Source organism: Taudactylus pleione, unplaced genomic scaffold (assembly GCF_031769625.1).
Source record: "Taudactylus pleione unplaced genomic scaffold, aTauple2 ptg000005l, whole genome shotgun sequence".
Classification (NCBI taxonomy): Eukaryota; Metazoa; Chordata; class Amphibia; order Anura; family Myobatrachidae; genus Taudactylus; species Taudactylus pleione.
The window spans coordinates 26128943-26142500 of NW_028284408.1; the positions used below are offsets into that span (position 1 = coordinate 26128943).

Here is a 13558-nt window from a genome sequence, read left to right on the forward strand (position 1 = left end):
ACCAATTGGAGAAATCAGTAGATTATCACAAGATTAAGAATTCAGAAGTAGGAAGCCCTAAAGGAGACAGGAGAACTCCCCGCAGGAGGGACGCAGAAGAGGTAGCCATGCAACAGATTCTGAAATCCAGGCCAAAAACAAGTAACCACTGACGGTCTAAGGAAGATAAGACCGAACAGCAAGAAAATTACGAGAACCACAGTGTGTAAGACTGTAAGACTGAGTAGCAGCAGACTTCCATGTGCTGGAACGACATCAGACCATGTCTGGTAGATAATAATAATGAACTCTTATGCTGCCCATCCACTAGAAGACAGGCAAAAGACTGCAGTCCTTCAATGTAGGAACATCAATCATCTGCTAACATGCTCAACCTGACGTTATGATCAGGTTGTCCAGCATGTTTGCCCAATGACAGATGTCGGGAGCGCGCATCGCTGGTCATTTTAGACAATTTGCAAATGATTTGCGAACGATTTATGAACGATATTGTTATTGTTCAAATTGCTCAATTTAATCGTTTAGTGGATGGGCACCTCTAGACTAACGCACCAATTATCACATCACAGCGATGGGTGGCCTGCAAGGATAAAAAAAAAATGAACGGCCAGTGCCACAGACCTCTAATAGAGGGTGTAGAACAATTGGAACCACTGGCAAGTATCAACAGTGTACGATAAAAGGTCCAATCTCCAAAAGTATCTACAAGGAAAACGTAGGCTATGTTAAGGCAGTTAAGGAGTTAGGTTCATGACTGATCTCTTCGTTCTCACCGAGGAATGAACCCCGGACCTTCTGTAAGTAGAGCAGATTTGACAACCGCTACATTATGAAACCAAGACCCACAATAGATCTTAAAAATTGCCACCAAGTAACATTGAAGATCGGTATGAACCATGAAACCTAAGCAAGAAAACCTAAGCAAGAAAACCTGCGGTATTACACGTTTCAGTAACGTATGTTTGAAGTTTGTAATCCGGAACCCGAGGACAACTAAGGTAATTTTAATAGAAAGAAGGGCATACTCAGAAAACACTAGAAAAACCAGTGACCTGAAGAGCAATACCTATAACCAAGGTAACCAGGACGAAAAGTAAGCTAATACACAAGACTGGCAATACAAGTGTTAACCTCTCAATGGAATGAAGAACCTCTTACCTGTGAGCAGCTAGAAATCGCTTGGTCATGCAGAAACCATACTGACCGGAGGATCACTCTGCAGACACCAAAAGACTGAGGTATGTAGAATATCAACGACCTTTGTAAAGGTCAGAGAGCTTACGTTCTCAATCCTGGTCTTTAGGCTGAAGCTGCTCCAGTGGGAGATGCAGCCTGTAAACAAAACTTAGCAGATTTGTTATTAGAGACGTGTGATTTCCTAGAGGAACCATACGCTATGACTCATAGAATCCCCACACTCCTATGGGAGGAACCTAACTCTTACCAGCCCATCCACCCCAGAGAGTTCTAATGAGACGTACTTTTTATATATAATTATATATACACACACATACTGTGTGTGTATGTATAATATATATATATATATATATATATATATATATTATACACACACACACACACTATAATACATTTTTATATGTCTATATACACACACACACATATACACACACAGACGTAGAAAGTAAAAAAAATAAAATAAAATACGCCGCAAGGTGGACTTAATCCAAGCTATATAGCGAGGCAAAAAAACGCGTATCCACTTGCCGATTAAAATGAGCAATTGAACGATAACGTTAGCGTTCAATCGCTCATTAATCATGCACGAAATCGGGCATGAAAATGTCTAAAACGACCAGTGATGCGCGATCCCGCAATGTTGGAATCGTACTGTCGTTCCACTATCTGCTAGTGGATACACACCTAACCAGTACAATAATTGCCGTCTCAGAATCCCAAAGATCGCAACCCTGTTAAATTAGCTCTTCTAAATAATAGGGAACCGTAAAAGGAGGTAAACGAACACCATACTTATAGTGTATCCTCTCTAACTGGTGTGATTTCATGGAGTATGAACACCGATATAATATATTTAAAAAATGCTCATCACTCCGGAAGGAATAGATATGGCTAAAATCCCAGGAATCAAACCTATGAAGCATTGCGCAGTGAAGGCCCAGAAGTCCAAGTTATCTAGCCCAGCAGCAAATGTACAATGGCTAAGTAGGCTAGCAGGCGGAGATAGCTAAAGCAATAAACCTCCAGTGTAATATAGTAGATCACACTGGAGCAGGGAAGGGAATGGAACCCGCAGGCTGGGCCGTCCCCAGGGTAGGTCCAACTATATGTGCCAGTCAATCGTTTCAAATTTTAGTATAAGTGCTGCTGAAATGAGCAATGAATAGAAGTCAAATGAGCCTTGGTGAAAGGCCGTCTTAGCCCTGAGTAAAAAAATATAGCGAGTTATGAGATTACAGGAAACTCATACCATACAAACACCAAACAGATTAGGACTTGTCCCTATGTGAGAATTACACTAACATACATATACACATACATACATACACATACCTACTGAGAACCTATGAGCAAGGTGATAAAACCTAACACAAAGTAAGAAGCAATAGCTCAGACGGCCTCAGCATAAGGAACCTTCAGAATAAGAAGGCTTACTATAAAGAAACACAAGTCCCAGCGGGAATGTATGGTAAAATGGCACCCTCACAGCTGAAATAGCTGTTTGCAGCTCAGAGGAAGTCAAAATTATATAAAGTTATATGCTCTGTATATGATGATGTACCAGAGCACCAGCGACTATCATTGGGAATAGCTGCCTATACCATATACAGCGCGTGGACAGCTGCCCTTTTGCCGCGCTGATGCAAACCCCAGGACCCCCCGCCGTGTCTTTAACAGCTGCGGCTGTTACCCGCTATTGGCTGGGAAGAATGTGCTCGGATGGACACCGTATGTCTATGTCCGGTGGGGGGGGTATGCCCGGTATGGGGGCTGAGACCGGCCGGTTGGTTGCAGCGCTGTGACCCGCAGAGAAACCTCTACTTATCCCCGACTTACCGCCGGCAGCTAGATCAGGAACTGAGCGCGGGAACTCCGCCATGTAGCCTGAGGAGCGCGGCGGACCTCGGGGACCTGGAACAGCACACTCTGTACTTCAGAATGCCCACTCCCTTCCAATGACTGGCAGGCAGCCAGTGTGTACCTGCGCAGAGTGAAACTGCCAAGCCGTAATAAAAAAATCATCCTCTCTCCCTGTCATGTGCTGAGGACAGGGAGGACAGAACAGTGCCATTATGTCGGCTGCTAGAGTCAGCTCCCTGAGAGACGGACTCCCGGTCCACAGGATAAGCCGGGAGTCTGGGGAGCTGTGCTGTAAAGCCTTCCTAGTATTGAACAGCTCCCAGGTGTAGGGAATTCTTAGGGCACCCACACTACATTACCCATCCCCCTTTCTAACAAGGGGGCTGGGGCAAACTTACCAGTCCTGCCGCCGGTGCGTGGGTAGCAATGGAGACCCGGACACAAGCGCGTGCGCTGTGGCGGGTCTCCCCTCTCATTGTGGGCAGCGGCCATGTTATCAACCATGGTACCGGACACGAGTGAGTGCGCTGTGGCGGGCTGACAGTAGCGGTTGACCAGGGACCCGGACACAAGCGCGTGCGCTGTGGCAGGTCCCACTCCGATAGTAGCCAGTGTGTGTGGCCTGGACACGAGCTCGTGCGCTGTGGCGGGTCCTCAGAGTCCGGCGGCTTCCCACGTTGCAGGCAGACTGTGGTTTTATAGACTGCCTGTAGAATAGAATAAATAAAAAGGAAAAAATAAAACGGGCTATAGACAGCCCTCTCTGTGCACCCGCTCCTCTAGGGCACATAATCTAACCTGAAGTCGGGTGGGGTATAGAGGGGGAGGAGCCAACTACACTTCTGAAGAAATTTTAAGTGCCAGGCTCCACTCTCACACCTGTCTATACCCCACTGTATATGCTCCAGTGTCCCCTAGTGGATGAAGGATAAAGAAAACAAACCAAACTTTACACATGCAGCCCTTGCAAGGTGAAGGAGGGTAACAATCCTGATCCCGCATTTTGTAGCAGGAAGGCTGTCTGGTGATGACTGCTGTCTATAGCTGTGCGGATTTAGCCTGTCCCTGCACAGTTGGACTCCTGGGAGTATTCTAAACTGCTTGGCTATAATGTAAGTTCCCACTGAGGTGCTCAGTTCTGACAGGCTTTTCTGCATGCAGAAGCTTGCTTAGAGAATGAGTAGACCCAGCAGGTTCCGAAAAAACTAAAAGTAAAAATGACGGGCTGCTCAGCAGCCTGAAAAGAAACCTGGCTCCAACAGGCACTTAAATTACACACAAGTCAGGTGGAACCAAGCCATTCTCTATAAAGATTTAAAAGTGCCAGACTCCTCACACCATCGTCCATAGCCCAGTGTTACTCCAGTATCCCACAGTGGATGAAGGAGAAATCTCAGGTTTCAGTTTTTTGTGGGAGGTAGATATACACTAGTAATCTGTTGCAAAACAGCTGAACTCCAGGATTACTAGGTCTGTCAAGTACTGTAGAAGTCCACCTGGAGGACTGTACCCACATCAGGAGGTGGCACCGAAAGAGAGCTTCCTCAGCCAGCTCTGGTTTGCAGAAAGCCTGGGAAAGCAGTCAGCTTCAGGTGTTCACTGGAGAGGTAGATTAAATAAACCATTGCGGGAAATGACAAAGCTAAAACTAATGCAGGCTATACATCTACGGCCAGATTCCCACATTCTACCAATGCCAATCCGATGACCATAGAACACCAATCCACGGCAATCTGTCAGAGAAATCCCAGACTCACCAAACCCAACCATTTCTGGGTCGGAATCAAGATTGTCATGTTGGATTTCTCTGATCCCCCAACCCTGGCGTTGGCAGAACGGGGGAATTGCCCCAATACAGCCTAAAAGTATGGGCCCCATTAGAATAGAATCTGCCAAAGCAGTGCAGCAAAAATCACACTGCTCAAATGGTGCACGACAGGGATATAGAAGAGAGAGGAGATTATACATCCTTAGTCCTAATTAATGCTCTATATCCGCACTTTATCAGTGTCCCTCTATTGGATGAAAGAGAAAACTGTTGTTAAAAGGAAATAAAATTCCTCTTAAAACAATTACAGATATTTAAATCTATCTAAAAGTTCCACATAAGGAAATGTGCTTTAGAACATCCTAGATTACAGTACATTATCTCACCCAGATATATATACACTTCACAATGTGCTGACAATCACTTCTTATAAAGTGTTAATTTTATGGAAATTCCAGTACATTACTTCTACTTCTAAGAAGCTTTCAATGCATTCCAGAAACTGACCCCCGTATTTTGGTTCGGTTTTGGTTTTCTTTAAAGAAATGATAAAAAAAAAACAGCTAAAATCATGTAACTTGGACCTGTTTTTGTTCCTATAGCATTATTAACAACAACATTAATTTCCAGTAAATTGTGACAAATTTTGGCACCTGAAATCACAAGAGAGGGACTTACATGCAATAAAAGAAAAAAAAAAAAAAGTCACATCCAATTTTTAAATCCGAGGCCCGATTTGCGGGAAGACCCATGTCATAGCTCTGTTCTACTCGGAACCCCGAAGTTTGAATGTGTTCAGTTTTCAGCAAAACCAAAATCGCTCTTCTCTACTTCTAACCTAGCGAATCGCACAATTAGTATAAGCTTGAAAACACAGAATTGGAATACCTTGAACAAAGGGTCTTTGACTCTGGGTCACTGATCCAGTTGCTGTGGGTCCTTCAATTCGGCCACTGGAGCTACCAACAGGTTGTTCGCGTTCATTGGTACCAAGCACATCCTTTAGCAGCTCTTGGATATCTGTACTCTCCATCTTGGGCAACTCTGAAATTCATAAGTCACAGACATGGCAGTATAGTCAGATTTAATAACAATGATTCCATGAAGCAACACCGTCATACAGAGCGAAGGTGGGACACAAGTGATTAAAACTGAAACGATTACAAAATTAAGAAGTGAACATAAAGTTGCACATAGATGCCTTAAACACAGAGTTGGGTGAAGAAAAAAGTAGAAAAAAAAAACACAACAGAACAGCAAAAACATACATATAATCCCTCTTTATAAAGAGCTGCAATGGGGTATTGATTGGAGACCAATTTTTATCAAGACATTTAGGGCTCTATTTAGTAAACATAAAAACCTCTTCACCAGCATTTCAGCTGAAGAAAATACAATTTTTCTATTCTCCCTATTAATAGAAGAGAAAACTAAAGTAAGTAAAGTCGACAATTCCACTGAGTTTTCTTACCTATTCTCTTAGTGATACAGTCTCCATAGTTTTCAATGGGGAGTGCTGCTATTTATGGAGAAGAGAAAGTTAACTTTTCCAAAAGTAAAACACCATTTTTATATGGTGTTACATTAGGAGAAAGCAGAAAAACAATTAATTGGGCTGGCAGATTAAAAAAATAAATAAATTATATATTATACGGGTTTAGTGTACTGCATGTTTTTGCAGTATCTCTATTTTTACACACTTTTTAGTAAGTAGAGCCCTTAATGTTTCGCCAACAGCTAAGAAAGGGGCAAGCTGCTACGTAATATTCCTAACAATTTTTAAAACTGTTTTAATTTATTTTACACAGCTTTTTTGGTTTTGATAAGGGTAAGTTTAGGTTGTCTGTATGGTTTATTGCTACATGTTGTATTAAAAAAACTCTATAATAAAAATTCTAAAAAATATATAAGATGCTAATTGTGAACCAGGATCAACAGCAGAGTTTAAATGGCTTCTGTATCAGAAATCAAAAATTAACAATTTAAATGCGCTAAAGTCTCCACAACAAGCAAGCAAGAAGGACAAGAAAACCCTAAGCATATATATTCAAGGGCAGCTACATTAATCTGTGGTGTGTTGTTCTACATCCACAAAAAGATAACCGCAGCTTGAAAAGAACAGTGACCACATATCACTATGAAGGCAAACACGTCAGCACCCATAGTACTGTCTTGAAATCCCCAATGGACCTCAGAAGCAGCTTTCTGCAGTTTTAGTCAATCTGGTATTGAAAGGTAGGGAGTGAGATATGTGCAGGGTTTGTATGTACTCCTGTGTTTGCTTGGGTTCCCTCCGAGACCTCAGGTTTCCTCCCACACACACCCAAAAAATTAAACACACACCATACTGGCAGGTTAATTGGTTTCTGACAAAGAAATAAATCCTAGCGTCTGTGTGTGTGTCTCCATGTGATAGAAATATACTGATTGTAATCTCCACTGAGGCAGCGGGCTGATATGAATGACTGATATATTCTCTGCAAAACACTATGGAAATAAATAACTTCATGAATAAATGTGTTCATAGGGACCTAATGATTGTGAGGCCCATTTATAAGGCATTCACATACTGGAGAATGTGTAATACACTAGGAGTATCTACTCTCTATTTAATCTTAAACAAAATCTTTCACAATAGGAAAATTATATCAAATTGGCTCACTTAAATGGGTTCACTGCATTATCACAGAATATAAAAGAAAATCCCTTTATATTGATACGTTCCTCAGCATGATCTCCTTAAATCATTAATCATTTAACCTGTATTTGTTTTTGTTTGTACACAACTTCAAACAACTTGCACAAATTACCAATGCATGGAAATCTACAGGAAGAGGTCAGTTTTACCATTATTTACAAAATATCAATAAAACTTTTAAATGCATATTTCTGGGTGTCTCTAGGCCAGGGGTAGCCAACCTCGGTCCTCGAGAGCTACTAACAGTTCATGTATTCCAGACCACCTAGCTGGTGCACAGGTGTATTCATTACTCACTAACACATTTGAAAAGATCCACCGGTGGAGCTAATTATTTCACTTTTGAGCCTGTGAGGAGGCATAGAAAACATGCACTGTTGGTAGCTCTCAAGGACCAGGGTTGGCTACCCATGCAGTCTAGGCTAAAAGCAATGCTGTCCAAGTAGCCTAGTAAAAAGGAATACATACATAACTGCCTGCAGTTCAGAAAAATATGATGTCATAGAATACAACAGAGAGAGAGAGAGAGTTTGGGAATTTTGGGGCCAGAAAGAAAAATTAAAAAGGCAGACAGGGGACAAACGGACAGACTGTCTTATATATCTGTAACCAGATTAAGAGATGCTAGCTCAATAGTCCATAGATAAAGTAACTTCTTTTTAAATGTAATTGTCCATATTTCTTAGTAGGGGTCATAGGGATGTGTGTAAATGTTAATGGTAGTATGTCAGAGGAGCCGTCAGTAATGTAATGTGACAGTAGGCAACCGACACAAAGGTTGTTGTAAGGCAAAATACACGTTCGTCATCAGTAATGAGGAACCAAGAAATACAACACAACTCCTGCGACAAACAATACAGCATGAGTGGCTTTCGCACCATTTCATGTGATCATCACAACCAGACATAAACAAGGACACGTTGCTGCATAGCAATGATCAATACAGCATCACATTACAACATATTGGTAAAGGGAACAGTGCAGCAATGAGAGGGTTATAGTTCTGATGCAGAGGACTAATCCACCACTGCATACCCAACACAGTACAAAAATAAGGAAGTTTAGGGTAAGGGTGAGAGACCAACCCTCCGTGGAGATTTTATCCAGATCTGAGCCGAGGGCTCCCTCTGGCAGCGGCATTCTGTCTCCAGTGTAAGGTACAGCAGCAGCAACATTGAGGACATCGGTCACGGATGTATCCACTGCGGGGAGGGGAGGGCAGGTAAATAACTATGCCCACTTCTCAGGAATACAGGCAGAAGGAAAGGAGAGACACTGACCGAAACCCACAAAACAAAAAAATCATGGCAACAACTAACCACTTAATTTTTATTTCTACTGAGCAAAATCAGGCCTGTGCACATGCTGTCAAAATGAATCAACAAACTCAAAGTACCCAACAATGCAAACCACCAATAGCCTGAGAGCACATTAGCCAGAGTCTAGTCACTTTATAAAGCTGCTCTGATGTGTATATTTATCAATTTTTTAATTAATATATCACTGCCCTTATGCAATTTCATTTAAGTCAGACCTGTCACGTGGAACTCTAACAACTTTTTCTTTCTTTACTAAATAGTGCATGCTTGAAGGTGGGAAGAAACCCGCACATACTGTACAAAGGTTCCACAGTTCAGATGGGAGGGCACACTTAATCCAGGGCACCCCCTGCAAAGCAATACGATGTGTAAATCGGTATCTGACATAGCAGAAAGCACTATAGAGTAAAGCAAAGAAAAAATTCTTGAGCGCCAGGCAGGAAGTCTACTTTAAATGCCTTTATTTCATTTTTAGATTACAATTTCTCACATCTAATCTGCCACAGATGACAGCAGGATTTTTTTTTTTAATATTTCTTAGCAGTGTAATCATTCAAAACAGGGCATCTGATTCAAACAATGAACCATGACAAAAGTTTGTATGTTACATGCTTTAAGTTAAAAGTGCTTATACATTTTACATTTTCTATAGGTAATGTTCTTAAAGATCAACAGTATGTGGACATATCAATTTCCAACCTGGATTTTCCGTTTTTGTTTCATTGCTGTCAGAGTCTTCATGAGGCAACTCTGAGCTAGAGGCAGGGACAGTATCTGCTGGGAAAAAAAGAATCAAACATATTGTAATTGCAACTGAGAAGTCTAAGGAAGCTTAATCTGACCCTAAAATTATAGGGCCCATTCACCAGTAATCAATTGGGGCAATTCTCCGTTCTGCCGGATGTACGTCAAAATCAACATGCTAGACAATTTAGATTCGCCAATATCGACCCAAAATTTTATCAGAATTGGTGGGTTGGGGATTTTTAACATGTTGTATGTTGCCAAACCCACTATAATTATAAAAAAAAAAAAAAAAAAAAAAAAATCGCAATCATCGGAGTCCGCACCTAATTCATCACACTTGAGGGAGTGTCCAGCATTTACAGAGGGTGCTTGGCTTCCCCTAAGCTCTCCTCTCATGGTGAAAAGATGCACTTTACCCAGCAGTGATCGATCACCGAAGCTTTTCTCACCTGCGGAACACTGTGGCCCGCGGGTGGCAGAGACAGCGGGCAGGCTGTTTCTGCGGGGTACCACTAAAAGGGCAGGGCGCATTTTGCCCCCTTTCAAAATAGGGCAGGGCACGGCACCCCGCTAAAACACAAATACAAAATACAAGTGGAAGACTTATAATTTAGATAAATAGTTTCAAAATATAAGAGTACTGGTTAACTGATTTAATAGTTTAAAAGTTTTTCTTTTTATTTAAACTCGATGATCTGGGGAGATTTTTCTAGATTTGCAACTGCACAGAGCAAATAAATAAAACCAAACATTTTCTTAAAAAATTGTTAAGCAATGTGATCGAACCCTCTAGAGATAGATCGGGACTTCTTTTGGTAGAGTTCTTTTTTCTAGAGATTTAAATCTTCTGCAAATGTAGCTTTTATAAGACCCAACATCAAATGGTATCCTATGCCATGAGCAACAACCTGCTCATTTCTGTACCCATACCCTTTGGCACACTCAGCACTATCCCCTCACATATTTACAGATTGGTATTTCCAGTGATCATCCCAGTTGCACCTTCACTGGCATCTTTCCATCATCATTCAAACAAATTAACATCCCATCTCTCATTCATGCCTCTCCAAGCGTCTTCAATGGATTGCCTACACTCGCCTCACACAACTTAAACAGTCAGGCTTTTCTTCCCAACACTTCACACAGACTGCATTGACTAATGGTGGGTACACACTGGGTGATATTACTGAGCGACTGCACGATTACGACATCGTAATCGTGCAATCGCTCAGTAATCGTGCACAAATCGTGCACTTTTATGTCGGAAAAACGACCAGCGATGCGCACTCCCGCTGGTCGTTTCCGACATTGTCCATCGTCTGAACATACAGCACAATCTGACGACCTTGTCAGGTTGCTGCATGTTGGGGAATGGGGGAGAGAGCCCGGCGCTGAACGATATCGTTAATGATATCATTCAGCGGCTGTGCTCAATGTCATGAACGACATTGAGCACAGCCTGCCAGGGACACAGTACACAATATCGCTCAGGGAGCATATCGTGTAGTGTGTACGCACCATAAAGGTAGTCCATGATTTGATCACTCCTAAACCGAATGGCCATTACTTCCTTGTAATTCTCTTTGTCCTCTCTGTAGGAGTTTATACTGCTGGACTATGGTCTTCACATGTTGAATACCCTAGGTCTTCAGTACTCTTGTCCTATTCTGGTGCTTGGCCTCCTACATACCAAACAGTTACTACTTCAGGGTTTGTTCCCTAGAACCAGCTCCTCTTCAGTTAGTATATAAGATAGAGTACCATAAGGTTCTGCATTAGGTCCTCTCCTCTTCTTCATCTATACCTTTTTTTTTTTTTTTGTAAAGTAATTAACTCTTTGGATTTTAGCATCACCTCTACAAAAGATCCCCAAATTTATCTTTTCCAAATCTCACACCACCCATGATGGCCTGCATTACTGATCATGTTTGTGTCACTTCATCTTGGATGTCCACATGACACGGAATCTTTCAAATACCTAGCTAATAATCGACCCTCCGTTCATTCATGGACAACTCCTTTTTGCGGGTCTTCCCTTAACCAGACTTTCACACCTGCAATCCTATTTTGACTGCAACAACTAAAACCAATTTTTTCATACTTTTCGTATTTTACAGAATATTAAATATGGTACTGCTACTATTACACAGTACAAAACCATTAACAAAACTGCACCAACATACATCTGTTCTTTGTGATATTTGATGAATATTAAGAAACCAAACTAAACTGGGCAGCACGAGCGGTGGGAGCAAGCAGTGTAAACAAAGACAATAAGAAGAAAACTAAATAAAAAGACTAACTTTAATATTAAAGTCCAAAAACATATTTTAAATACAATTTAACCTAGTTTGCATGATGTGCTAGCAAATTAGCTTTGAGAGTTTAGAATTCACTAGTTTGCCTTCATTTCCCTAAATTCATTTTTGTCCTCTAAGAGCTCTTCAATTAAGTTTAGCTGTGATAATACTCATAATAAAATAGCATGGTGACTGTTCATCAAGGGATGAGCAAAATAAGCTGGATAGTAAGATGTTACTGGGATCACAGCCAGTTCTCAATTAGGCAAACATTTTATCAAACCGTTTTAAAGATTGTTCAGCGCTTGCACAAATGGATAACAAAATATGTCTAGTAACTGGCTTCTAGGCACATTTAAGGAAAGAACATATTTGGGGGTAGAATCAAAGCTGAACAATGGTCCTGAAGCAGACTCCTAAGTGAAGTTTAATATGGTCCTGACACACAACTACCCACTATAGACAAGATGCAATATGGGCGGAGAATTTGCCAAATATATGGCAAAGCCCTACAAGTCATTAGTAATCAACACCAAAAGGAAATTCAAACACGTTTGTGCTTACCTGAGCTCTGCTGGGTCTGCTGTGAGGTCTGAGCTGCTCCAGCTGGCACTGGACAAGGTAAGCCCTGCACAGTTTTCACCTTCTGCGGTACAGGACGAGCAGCGAGAAGAGCTTGCTTGCTGAGCTCCATCAGCTCCTTGCCAAAAAATGCTTCCTGCATGGGGCGAGTATGGTTGTTACTGCAATTTTGCCACATGTGTAAAAAAACTAAATGCACTTCTTCAATGTTGATACCACTGCAAATTGCTTTACAGGACTGTTTGCATACCATTTACAATCACTTTATAACAATGCTGATAAATATTAGCCCTTATTTATAAATCACCTGCGATGTCTGCATGTTTGCATCTATAAGCATGACGGGGAGCTTCCGCAGCTGAAGCGGAATATATAAAAAAAAAAAAACAGACAGCGATGTAACAGTGCCTTCATCATAACAGGTGATGGACATGCATTTGTTTTCAACAAGCAGAGACCTTTGCATAAAGTGCCTCACAGCAAAATGTGTATCATGGTTTTAAACAAGAACATAGGTTATAGAGCAATAAAGTGAAAAGCAGTGAACGTCTGAAGTTATTGTTAAATTATTATCTGAGGCTGTGGATTCTGTAAAGCCAGGCACTGAGTGGGTTGGTCTGTTTACCACTAGAGGCTAGGAGAATAGGGTTGACTAATAAGTGGGTGGGAAAAAATAAATAAATAATCCGCTTTTCTTCTCCAGCACTAGGGAAATATAATGGTGGAATGCCTACAAGGCAGCCACCCCACGAAATGTTTGCCGATGTCTCATTATTTCCCTGAACGATTCCCATTCGACTAGAGGGGACTTGTACCCTCACAACAAAATATAATTTTGGGAATACTGTGGGAAAATCATTGTAGACCATTGCATCCATTCTTCTGTTCCACATAAATGACGAATGAGGCTATGACCAGACAGGCTTACTATCCCACCTTGTTGGGTGCTGACATAACTGACCACTCTTACTGGTGGCCTGTAGACACTCGCTGACTCTAAGGTTAAAAAGCACACCGCCCAGCTGTAACACAATTATGGCCAGCACAAGACTCCTTCATCATAAACTGTAGTCACTTGCTTCTAGGT

The 13558-nt window shown here is 41.6% G+C and overlaps 1 protein-coding gene across 2 annotated transcripts in view; it reads right to left on the reverse strand.

Annotated features, from left to right (window-relative positions):
* KMT2D (lysine methyltransferase 2D) overlaps positions 1 to 13558 on the reverse strand; it is a 169099-nt gene that overhangs the window by 101662 nt on the left and 53879 nt on the right. For both annotated transcript variants that reach the window (XM_088448524.1, XM_088448469.1), the window contains exons 23-25: positions 12454 to 12607; positions 9542 to 9619; positions 5714 to 5869 (exon numbers count right to left, since the gene is read on the reverse strand). In XM_088448524.1, the coding sequence (XP_088304650.1) occupies positions 5714 to 5869; positions 9542 to 9619; positions 12454 to 12607 (388 nt within the window). The remainder of the gene's footprint in view (positions 1 to 5713; positions 5870 to 9541; positions 9620 to 12453; positions 12608 to 13558) is intronic.